Genomic DNA, 11560 nt, shown 5'->3' with positions numbered 1-11560 from the left:
CGCTTAGTAGGCCGCTTGCTAACCTTCTACAACAGTCTTGCCTGGTGCAATGTTTGGACAACGTACTGCAGTCTCGTGCACGTTCTGTCGCGAACGTGCAATCGTCCGTTGCGTCTTTTATTGCTTCCCTATTAAATTGCAACAAGCGACAGCTTGTGGCATTGCCACTGCTGTATGCAGGTGGAGAGCTTCTCGATACAGCCGTGCGCCGTTATTTAGTCTGTAGCCCCAACAGCAACAGTTTGTTCCGCTCCTCTCTTGCCCATCTGATTGATTCCCTGTGCAGAGCAATCCGCATGGAAAAGGGGAGTGCGCTGCGGCAAACATCGTTCTGCGGCTCAGCCAATAATCCCTTTGCGCCGTCGCTGTTTGCGTCCGAAGATGAAAGCACTGTTATCTCATCCGCGAACGGCGACGGCGCGGACGTAGATGTGGATGAGTGCAACAGAAATATGTGCCATAATGTTGGCAATCGACTGTGGCAAGCTTACGGAGAGCGCATGCGACAGCACTGCCCAGCTCTCGCCACTCGCTTGGAGCACTCGCTGCTGGAGACACCTGAGGAAGCCGCTTCTGCTGGTGCAGAGACGTCAAGTGTAGCGAGCACAGTGGAGCGTAATGGGTGGAATGGGAGAGATTCAGATTTTGAATTATTGTTGGCAGAGCTTGGCGTCGATGCGCAACCGGCCAACAATAAGTTGCAGGTGATGGGCTCCGGAGTGGTTGGTTACGACGACCCGCTTGAGAGCCATTACACAACATCTGCCCAGCAGGCCCCAGACAACAGTGATTTTGCGTCCAACGACGATAGTTGCAACTGTGATAGTGAAGAAAATGAAGGCGAGGAGAACTCATCGAGCGAACCACCAGCAAAACGGTCTCGCTCTGAATCGTCATCCGCAACTGCTGTTGAGTGAACCTTTGGACGGTTGGTGGGTTGGTAAGTCGGGAAGAGAAGGATGCCTTGCTCGCACGACCCGAAGCTTTTCAGTTTGAGGCCCTTTAACTATTTGACCATTAAGCATCAGTTACAAATTTTTCTTCCTCCCTGCGAAGAGCGTCAATGGTCCTTCAACTGGCATTGTTCTTCACAGTTAGTGTCGAAACTTTGGCTTGCTTATCCTTTTTTTTTGCCTTTTGCTTAGTCTCCACCATTTCCTCCTTGCTGTTGCTGACTTTCCTCTTTCCATTTCATTACACCCGTACGTACACGTACACTTGGTTTAGGAAGCACGATACCCCATAAAGTGTCCAACAGCCTTGTTTTCTCCTTGGGTTTGGTGCCGTTGAGGTATCGTGGAGAAAACTGGACAAATCAGTCGAAAAGAAGCCGAAAGGTGAGTAAATAAAGGAGAAGGGTTAGGGAACGAAAGTTCACTGTGCAGGCAACAAGCAACGAGTGGGACAAAACACAAAGTTCTGCTCACGCCACACATTCCTGCACTGAGGCTGGCGCCCAACCAGTAAATAATTGGCAACAACTGTGCATATAAAACCGGAAACGGGGAGATTTTTTTTTTTTTTGTGTGTGTGTGTGTTGATGTGTGTTCACGACTAACCCTCGGATGTAATACTGATTGCCTAAACATCACACTTGTCTGTCCATATCACAAACTTCAAGTATCGTTCGTACAAAAGGGGTCTGATTTCTTTTGCAGTTGCTCAACTACTCAGGGATTTTGTTACCACCCCAATGCGGAGGTGAATTTTTACATAAAATTGGTTGGAGTGGTGTTTTCCTTTCATGTTTGATGCAAATACGGCATCTGCATTCCCGTAAGAGGTGATATGCAGGTGTGTGTGTGTGTGCGTATTTGGAGGATGCGAGGCGTCGCAATGAGTAAGGCACAATTTCGTTTGGATGCTTGACCAACTGCGTACTTGTGAGGCATTCGACTTTGTCGGAGTAGGGAATTTCATACTGTATTTTCCTTCCTTTGTCCCTTCCTTTATCTTTTCTCTTCACACTTTTCTTTTCTTGAATTTCTTTTGGATTTTTTTTTGTTTTTACTCATTCACTGGGGAGATTACCGGCTGCCTTCCCGGGCCTGAAGCGTGGCGGTGTGCCGGGAGGAAGTGGAGGGCGGAAATATTACTTTGGAGAGTTGGAAACAGCAAGCAAAAACCACACCGAGACACTGGGGTATATTTCCCAGGCCTCAAGGAGGAACTTTCTTTGTTTGGTTCTTACCACTACCAATATTATTGCAAATACTATTAAAACTGAGAGTTAGCGGAGAACAGAAACAGGCGAGGAAGCAAAAGAAGGCAAACCTGCACATATTTATTTACAGGTGTAAAAAGCAACAGCTAAGGGAAACCTAGAGAAGGGTAGCGGATTTGAGGGAACACGCGGCAGGGAGAAGATCCACTTGTCCCTTCTCCAGTCAACAATTACGGCTGACGACACTTCCACCTCACTGAAGAGAAATACAAAATATAAAAAAATATAGAAAAAGAGAGAAATCAAACGGAAACAGCGGCCTCAGGGGAGATAGTCAGAAAGGCAGGAAGGAAATGTACATTACAGGGGAGAACTCTGCTATTAAGTGTCGGTATAATATGATCCTGAAGATTTTGTTGCTGGTCGGGGCTGCTGTTGGCGCTGAGTGCAGCGGAGTAGCAGATGATGACACCACAAAGAAATTGCTTCTCGAAGGTGATTCGGCACTGCGGCAGGGGCGCAGTTATTACCAGGAGGCGCTAGCGAAGTACACAGAGGCGTTAACGCACAACCCCAACAGCATTCGTGGACTTTACAGTCGTGCAGAGCTGTTGTCTATGCTCCGACGGCGTGATGCATGTATGAGTGATTTGGACCAACTCCTGAAGCTGGACAGTAAACACCAACGCGGTTTGGTGCTGCGATCAGCGCTGTACTCGCAGGCGGGGCAGTTGAAAGAAGCCGTGCGGGACGTCGAGAAACTCGTTGAAGTGATGAGCGAGGGGGGCAAGGCTGCTAAGGTGCAGGAATACAAGGCGAAGTTGCAACAACTTCGGCGGTATGCGGAGGTGTGGATACCGCTTCAGCTCAAACTCCAAGCAGCGAAACAGGGTGCAGTGACGCTATCACGCGATGAACAGTGCGCATGCGTGGGCTTTCTGCACGACATGATACGTGAGTTTGCGAAGGATAACGCGGGGTTGCGCCTGCAGCGTGCAGAATGTGCTTTGGCCTGTGGGGACAACCAGGCTGCTAGCGAGGAACTAAAGTATGTAGTACAAAGGGAGCCGCAGAACCTTGACGCAGTGGCACTGGGTGCCCGTGCGCTTCGTGCATTAGGGGCGCTTGAACAGGCTCGCCGGGAGCTTCGTCGCTGTTTGTCGCTTGATCCTGAATTTGCTCTCTGTGCTCAGCTGCACAAGCTGGTCCGCGAGCAAATCCGCGTAACCCAAGGTGTGGAGAAGGCTCTAGAAGAAAAGGATTATGGAAAGGTTTTGAAGTTGATTGAGGGGGCCATGCGGTTTGAGGAAAACCCACCGTATAAGGATCAACTATTGCGTTGGCGGTGTGATGCAGCTGTGGGTATGCAAGACACAAAAGATGGGCTTCCTGCTTGCGACGAGGCTATTCAACTTTATAGCCCCGAGGACCCAACTGTTGTAAGCATTTTACTGCAAAAGTTGGAGCTTTATCTGATGGATGGGAATGTGGAGCGTGCGGAGGAAATGCTTCAACGAGCTCAGCAACTACAACCAAACGACGGTAAGGTGAACGAGTACAAGCGCAAAATGGAAAGGATCAAACGTGTGGGACTTCGAAAAAATTATTACAAGATATTGGGTGTGAAAAAGACGGCGGACTCGTCGGAGATTCGCCGTGCTTACCGCCATCTAGCAAAAACATTTCACCCAGATAAATTAGCTTCGCAAGAGCTTTCCAAGGAGGAGCGAGCTGAAGCAGATAAGCGCTTTCGGGACATCAATGAAGCCAAGGAAATATTGCTCGACGATGAAAAGCGCGCCCGTTACGACAATGGGGAGGATCCTACGAAACCTCCTGGTCAGGATGAGCATGCATTCCACGGCCAACCGTTCAATTTCCCCAACGAAATGTTTGGACAAGGTGGAAGGTTTCAGCAGTTTTATTTTCACTTCGACTAAAGGGATGGAGAATTATGCATAGCACCTGGAGAAGGGAAGGGGTTGGATAATGGAATGAAATGAAACGAGATGAGGTGAGGATGACAGTTGCAGGTGCAAAATACGGTGGGTAATGCAGGGCATAACAGGAAGGAATGGGAGAATACTGCCAACTAAAAAGGTAAACAATGTTGGACTGGAAGGGACATCTATTTTGTTTACGTTTTTTGCTAACGTGAGTTCACTCATGCGTATTGTGTCTTCTGCTGTTATTTGTAGAAAAGCCTTGACATGTCGGGGCGGGGGAAACCGCGGGGGTGCCCATTGTTTTGCAGGAAATCCTGCGTGTGTGTGTGTGTGTGTGTATTTGTTTGTTTGTTTGTGCTGAGGCAGCCGCAACACCAAGAAGCACGGAGGATGGAGAAGGAGGGGGAAAAAAAGGTTGTTCGAAGTAGCATGATGTGCGAAACTGGGAAGTGAGGTGGTAGCTGCTTGTAAAGGAAGGAGAAGGAAGGGGAAAGGGACATCGAAAGCACACGTGTTAGGGAGTTAACGTGCTGGGTTTGCCATGTGCTAACGTCTCGTTTTCCTTTTCTGTAAACTATATTTTGTGTTTTTTTAAAACCGTATTTGATGCTTCCACTTTCTGTCTTCTTGTATTTTGTGTGTTTGTATTCCCCTGTTCATCGCCATCTCTGCGTGATTCTCCCGCGCACACGTATGGACATCTGATGGCTGTCTGGCTTCCCTTGACTCGTGCCTTCCCCCCCTTTTTTTCCAGTGCTGTCTGTTTTGCGCCACCATGGGATCTACTGTGTGTCATATGAATAATGATGTGTGGGTCTCGTACGCACATATGAAATGTGTAAAGTGGGCACCGGAAAATGGCAGAGGCGCAAGAGTCGCCCCTCTCGCCTCCCACTTTCCCGCATATGGCCCAGTCGCCTCTTGGTATTGTTAACCTCTTTTCCCTTCTTTTGGTTCTTCTCTTTCCCCCCTCCTTACCCCTTGTATTCGGCCTATACTGTTAAATACCGAAAAGTATCTTAAGCACTATGTGAGTAGAAGGTCAGGTGGAGGCAGAGGGAGAGGAAGGCATGGTAGGAGGCCTGACATCTCGCCATTCCACAAACACAAGAAGGTACAATAGGCACCACATAAACAAGATTGATGAGGACAACATGAAACGTCTCCGCTTCACGGGCTTGGATAGTGTAGTGCTGTAAATTTGAGGTAGAGGATGTGAAGTTTGCATCTTTCATGCTAACACCTGTGTATACACAGTGTTTGTAATTATTACATTCCCCTAATTTTTGTTCAAAGCACCCAAACAATGAGTGAAAGCATGGGTTTATTTCCTTTTTTCGTTCCCACATTTAGCTTACGTTGTTTACAAACTATTTGCAGCTAGATGGCATCGGTGGAAACGTCGTGCGCTGCTCTTTTCCAGGGTATTTTCATTTTCGTATTTTACTCTTTCACACCCAATATGTCTTTTTTGGGTAATATAGCTTTTCTGGCGCTACGCTGAAGTGCTTGCTTTACTTACCGAATATTTTACACCCTACCCCCCTCCCGCTGGAACGTTTGGCCATTGGTAGTTAAGATAAAAAAAAAAGAAAAGAACTAACGCTCAAACGCGGCAGCCGGCAGCATTCTGGAGGCGCTGTGGTTGGAGTGAGTTGGCGGGTCCGAAGCTGAATTGTTCACTCTCGCGCAAATCATTAATCCACTGCTTAGTGTTAACAAAGGCAAATATGACAACCAACACCGCCGATGTGGGGTCTGTCGAGGAACGATTTAAATTAATCCGTAGCGTCGGGGAGGAGTGTATTCAAGAGAATGAGCTGCGGGCGATGTTGGAAAAGAAACCCGACATCCGTTGCTATGATGGATTCGAGCCCTCAGGACGCATGCACGTTGCGCAGGGCGTGTTCAAATCAATTAACGTCAACAAGTGCACTCAGAGCGGCTGCGAGTTTGTCTTCTGGGTTGCAGATTGGTTTGCACTGATGAATGATAAGGTGGGTGGAGAGCTGCAGCGCATCCGTATCGTCGGTGAATACCTTACGGAGGTGTGGAAGGCTGCCAATATGAACATGGAGCGGGTGCGTTTCTTGTGGAGCAGTGACGAGATCACGAATAATGCGAACACGTATTGGAAGCTTGTCCTTGATATTAGCCGCCGCAACACCATTGCCCGCATTAAGAAATGCTGCACAATCATGGGTAAGCAAGAGGGAACGCTGACAGCGGCACAGGTGCTGTACCCACTTATGCAGTGCGCTGATATATTCTTCCTAAAGGCCGATATATGTCAACTTGGGTTGGACCAACGGAAGGTGAACATGCTCGCACGTGAGTACTGTGACCTCATTGGTCGTAAGAACAAACCCGTTATTCTTTCTCATCACATGCTTGCGGGGTTGAAGCAAGGGCATGCAAAGATGAGCAAAAGCGATCCTGACAGCGCCATATTCATGGAAGACAGTGAGGAAGATGTAGCTCGGAAGATACGTGCGGCGTACTGTCCACGTGTTGCGCAAAAGAGCACCGAAGTTACGGACGACGGGGCACCCGTTGCTTCGGAAGACAAAAACCCTGTGTTGGATTACTTTGAGTGCCTCGTTTTCTCAAAGCCTGGTGCCACAGCTGTGGTGGATGGTGCGGAGTATAACACCTACGCAGACCTTGAGAAAGCTTTTGTTGACGGCAACATCTCCGAGGAGGCGTTAAAGGAGGGCCTTATCGAGCTTTTGAACGGAATACTTGAGCCTGTGCGCAAACACTTTGTGGAGGATCCGCATGCGGCGTCATTGTTGCAACAGGTGCTCTCTTTTCGGGCCGGCGGTGCGGCACCACCTCTCAGTGCTGTGCCACTTCCAGAGCAGTCAGCGACGCCATTAGCCGTGGCTTGGCTACCGGCCTGCATCAAGTTTCCTGTGGATCTTGCTGTTGCTTTGAGTGACGCGATAAAACAGTTCTTGAGAGAAAACACAGATGGTGAAGCTGTTTTGTTGCTTCCTGAGTGGACCGCCATGGCGTGCAATAATGTAGGGGGCGAGGAAAAGTACATCAGCGCCGCGCTCGAGTTAAATGCAGCGATTCTCAAGTCCCACTGGTTGCCAAGCGAGCGCGTGCGAATAGTGCGGCAGAGTGAAATGATATTAGCGAATCCTAACGACTACTGGCTCACCGCCATCAATGTTGGTCGGAAGAATAAGCTGCAGCGGGTGGAGGAAGTCTGCGGAGATCTCAAAAATGCCGGTGCTGTTGTCGCGGCGCTTATGTACGTTGCAGATGCTGCCATGCTGAAGGCAACACACGCCATCTGCACTTCACATGACCGTGGTTGCCACGAGATCGCAACGGATTTTTACGAAGGTAAACTGCGAGTTATTCCCGCTCTTGGGGGTGTTGTCCCACCGCTGAGCAACGCGGAGCCGCCGGTTTCTGAAACCCTCGCCAGCGGCCCAGTCAACAAGGATGACATCCTCTTCATCGACGACACTGATATGGACATGAGGCGTAAGATCAAGAGGGCGTACTGTGCCCCTAACGAAGACGCCAACCCAGTGCTGTCTATTGCGACTTGGCTGATGCGAGAACAGGGAGCCCTCTTGATAGAACGAACTGAGGCGAATGGTGGCGATGTCGCGTACAAAGGAGAGGGGCAGCTGCGTGCTGACGCACTGTCAGGTGCACTTCACCCTGCGGATCTTAAGCAGGCGGTTTCCAAGATGCTGTTGGATAAGTGTGCGGCTGCAAAAGCTGTTCTTTCCACTGCGGAAGGGAAGAAGTATGCCCAGACTCTAAAGAACGCGGAGAAGTCGCTTTCTAAGAGTAAGTAAATAAGTGAAGAGCGCAAATCATTATTGTTGTTAAAGATAATGGGACGGATATCGGCGCTACCCTTGGCACTTATGCCGTCGCCTTTGTGCTACGGTTATTGTGTTATGCAACTAAAGAAGGGATGAAGTTGAAGGTAAGACCGAATTCAGTGGTGCAGGGTAGCTGGAAAAAGAGAAGGCTGTGTGTTACAGATTTAGCTGCAAATAAAACTGGTCCAACGTCAACCCTTCCAATGGGGCGAACATGGGCTATTTTGTGACATTGGGAATCTAAACCGCTTGGTTTCCGCTTTCCTCCGATTGATAGGCATTTGTTATGTTTAAATTGAGACAGTGTCAAGTCGTCTGAAGAACCTCTAAAGGCACTCATTAAAGTTGAAAATGGCATTCCCTGTGCGACGGAACCTCTCCGATTTTTCTGCTTTAACCTTTGTTTTTTAATTGCACCTCTTATTATATTCCTCACGGCGCTTCAATTTTCCACAACTCTCCTTACTGACCACTCAAGGGAGGAAGTGAAGAGGTGCAGCCGTGGCTGTTGCATCAGAACGACGACGTGGTGAATTCAAAAAGTGGTTATTTTCCACTCCCCTCTAGATTTACTATTTCTCTGCGTCCGTCAGTTTGCTTGCCTGGATAGTCTTTTCAAATTCCCACTCATTGTAATCGGTGATAGTAGAGGTTGATGTCCTCTAGGAGCGGCGGGCGACCATTTGGTAAATCGCATGAGTCGCTAAAGCTACCTGTCATCCGCACGGTTGGAACGGTGATGCATGAGCCACCGAGGCCAGTATGTCGTGTTATTTCGCCTGCCGAACCGATCCAGTGGCGTAAGCGGTCACGAATAAACAAATCACCTCAGAACATTCCCGATGCGTCGGTTTCTGTTCCTCCGACAAAGGATTCGACTGGGAGAGACTTTGAGATCACCATTTCTCAATACCCGGGTTCCAATGATGCCGCATCGGGTGTCATTAACAATTTGGATCTTTTTGAAGCAAGACTCCACGGTGAGCCGAACCTTTGCAGGCTACTTACATCACAGCATGAAAGTAGCCCCTCCTCAAGGGCAAGCGTAATGCCAGAACACCTTTTCCCGTTTATGGACGACAGTTCGTCACCCAGGTTGCTACGCGGTACAATGATCACACTACTGCCATGTCTCTCGTCCGATTTATTTCTTAAAAACAATACCATTGCAGCCCGGTTGCGGGAGATGGAGCGGGGAGAAGTTCTGCAGAAACTGCGTGCTGAGGGTCGGCGGTTAGGAATGCGTGAGGTTACAGTTGATGAATTCTCACATTTGGTGGGTTGTTTGTTTGGTGAGGAATTGCTAGACAAAGACGAGGTAGAATACTTGTTTCGCTTTCTTTATTGGAACACCCAAGACTGCATTAGCTTTGAAGACCTTATCGCCAGTGTGAGCCTGATATTCGAAGAAGTTGATGTGCTAATCCTTGTGCGCTGCAAGTACATAATGGAGGAGCGCACGCTGAACAACAGCGTCATTTCACTCGTTGATGTAGATATCATGTTGGGTGCCTTCAAATCTGTCTTCGGTGAGTACGTGCCGGAGGTTTGTGAACTTTGCGCTGATGTGCGGCGTGCTATGGAAGATATCATGCCAACTTACACCGTTCCCGCTTCCACGTTCCGTGAAGAGATTAAGCGGCATGAGCTTCTAATGAATTGCTTGGATGTCGTCCACACTGATGGTTCGATTGGGTGGTTGCCGCTGCTTCAGTTACTCGACCGGCTCCCGGACGATGACTGCAAGAGTTTCGGCACAACACATGTAGAACTCCAGCGGGCACTCGTGGACACGGCAATTGCTAAATGGCGCGAGGAGCCCGATGAATCCGTTAGTGATGATGGAAAGGACTGTGTAATGGACTTGTGCCATCCAAAGTTCATCGCTGATAAGTACATGATTAGTACCAACGTCCCGTGAGCCAAGACGTATAATGGACCCTTGAGAGAACCGCGTTCTCATCACCTGTAAATGTGTTTTGATGTACAACATTTTTCTTATGTGCCTTGTTTTATATGCATGTACTCTACTGGGGGGATAGTGCACCTAATTCCTCTGTACTAGAGGTTGGTACAACTGGTCTCTTTGGAGATATCATTTCTTCCTTATTCTGCAGTTGCACGAAAGGTGTATGTCTGCCACCGCTATGCAGGCTATTCTTCCCTGTTTTTTTTCCTCTTCTCTATCTCCGGCTCCGGCTCCGTATCTCTTTCCCTCTTTCATTTTGTTTTTTCTTCGTTTTCCATTTTCTCTGCACCCTTTTGCAGCTGTAAGATTTGCCACCGTCCGCTGCAATCGCTACACGGTCGTGCAATTGCCCATTTTCCCGCCTCAAACGCTGGTGGAAGCATTCAATAACTCAAAGTGAATAAAAGTGAGGGTAGAAGTTGGCGAAGTAGAAAGAAATATAACTTTAAAAGATTTTCAGAGATGTACCGCAGTGGTACGACGAACTCGCACCGTGACTCATTGCAAATCTCATCTCTGGTGATGGTGTGTTTCTATTTTGCTACGTACACGGGAGGCGTTGATGCCGTCCGCGTGCGGCCCACAGAACAGCAACTTTCCATAGACATAAATAATGAGGAAGTTTGCATGTATTCACATGGTGTGCATCGACGTGAAGGAGTGATGTTTCATTACCACTCCCTCCGTGGTGGCAATGATTTTGACTTTTACATCCGCGACCCGGACAACAGAACGGTTTATGTCTCATACGCTGGTGAACACGCAGATGAGGAACGTGTGTACTTCACTAAGCGAGTGCTTGGCGAGTATTCGTATTGTGTAGACAACAGGCCGTACACGGGAAGCATCAAGACAGTGAAAATGAGCGTTGGGATGACGTCCCTCAAGCGCTGGAAGGATCGAATCGATCCACTCATGCGAATGATGGATGGCTCGGACCGGTTCATGTTGGCCATGCATGACGACCAGATGATTTTCAGACTCCGTGAAGAACATTTACGGAAGAAAGTGCAAGAAAGTAAGAAATTGGTGCTATTCCGTGGTGTAGCCGAGACAGCGGTCATCCTTTTTGTTTGTACTCTGCAAGTGTTGCTCATCAAGCGCATGTTTAACCGAAAGGGAACCCGAGCAGTGGCCTAGTGGGTGTATAAATGTTGATGCGGAACAAGAGACTTGCGGTCATTTGTGGGATGGCCCACCGCGCAATAATAACAACTACTGTTATTTTTTCCTTTGTGTATACACGTATAGTGGCGCTATCAAATGCACCGCTTATATACCATTGTGATGTGCTTATTTATATACATTGTTTACTTCCTTCCGCCATTATTATTTTGTTGTTGTTTTACTGTGCGGTATATACTATACACACACTCAACTCTTTGTGCTTCTGCACACTGCGTGATGAACAGGGGAGGAAGAAAGAAGGCGTGAACACCAAAAGAAAACACCACAGATGAAGCTGTCCGTACATGCGTATATACATATAACTGTGAATGTTTATTTGTAGGCGCATTTGTTTGGTAGTTCTTTCTTTTGCTTTGTTTTTTTTATATATTGATTGACAGCTATTTCTTTTCACTGACTTTCCCGCGCTGCAACACTTTCAAACAGTATTTGACCTCGA

General features: G+C 48.2%; 5 protein-coding genes across 5 annotated transcripts; all 5 read left to right on the top strand.

The window, feature by feature from the left end:
- Positions 1 to 296: 296 nt before the first annotated feature.
- Positions 297 to 917, top strand: TEOVI_000849500 (Component of IIS longevity pathway SMK-1, putative; the record flags this gene model as incomplete). Its single annotated transcript, XM_067222415.1, has 1 exon — positions 297 to 917. The coding sequence occupies one exon, from the start codon at positions 297 to 299 to the stop codon at positions 915 to 917; it is 621 nt and encodes a 206-aa protein (XP_067078516.1).
- A 1600-nt stretch (positions 918 to 2517) lies between these two features.
- Positions 2518 to 4104, top strand: TEOVI_000849400 (TPR-repeat-containing chaperone protein DNAJ, putative; the record flags this gene model as incomplete). Its single annotated transcript, XM_067222414.1, has 1 exon — positions 2518 to 4104. One exon carries the CDS (start codon positions 2518 to 2520, stop codon positions 4102 to 4104), a length of 1587 nt encoding a protein of 528 aa, XP_067078515.1.
- Positions 4105 to 5840: 1736 nt separating this feature from the next.
- On the top strand, positions 5841 to 7934 carry TEOVI_000849300 (tyrosyl-tRNA synthetase, putative; the record flags this gene model as incomplete). The annotated part of the gene is made up of 1 exon (XM_067222413.1): positions 5841 to 7934. One exon carries the CDS (start codon positions 5841 to 5843, stop codon positions 7932 to 7934), a length of 2094 nt encoding a protein of 697 aa, XP_067078514.1.
- A 685-nt stretch (positions 7935 to 8619) lies between these two features.
- On the top strand, positions 8620 to 9885 carry TEOVI_000849200 (uncharacterized protein; the record flags this gene model as incomplete). Its single annotated transcript, XM_067222412.1, has 1 exon — positions 8620 to 9885. The coding sequence occupies one exon, from the start codon at positions 8620 to 8622 to the stop codon at positions 9883 to 9885; it is 1266 nt and encodes a 421-aa protein (XP_067078513.1).
- Positions 9886 to 10395: 510 nt separating this feature from the next.
- TEOVI_000849100 (emp24/gp25L/p24 family/GOLD, putative) lies at positions 10396 to 11073 on the top strand (the record flags this gene model as incomplete). Its single annotated transcript, XM_067222411.1, has 1 exon — positions 10396 to 11073. One exon carries the CDS (start codon positions 10396 to 10398, stop codon positions 11071 to 11073), a length of 678 nt encoding a protein of 225 aa, XP_067078512.1.
- Between the last annotated feature and the right edge of the window lie 487 nt (positions 11074 to 11560).

This window comes from Trypanosoma equiperdum, assembly GCF_001457755.1.
Source record: "Trypanosoma equiperdum strain OVI genome assembly, contig: ctg_1627, whole genome shotgun sequence".
NCBI classification, from domain to species: domain Eukaryota; phylum Euglenozoa; class Kinetoplastea; order Trypanosomatida; family Trypanosomatidae; genus Trypanosoma; species Trypanosoma equiperdum.
The sequence above is the reverse complement of the archived record's forward strand: the minus strand, read 5'-3'. Positions and strand labels throughout refer to the sequence as shown.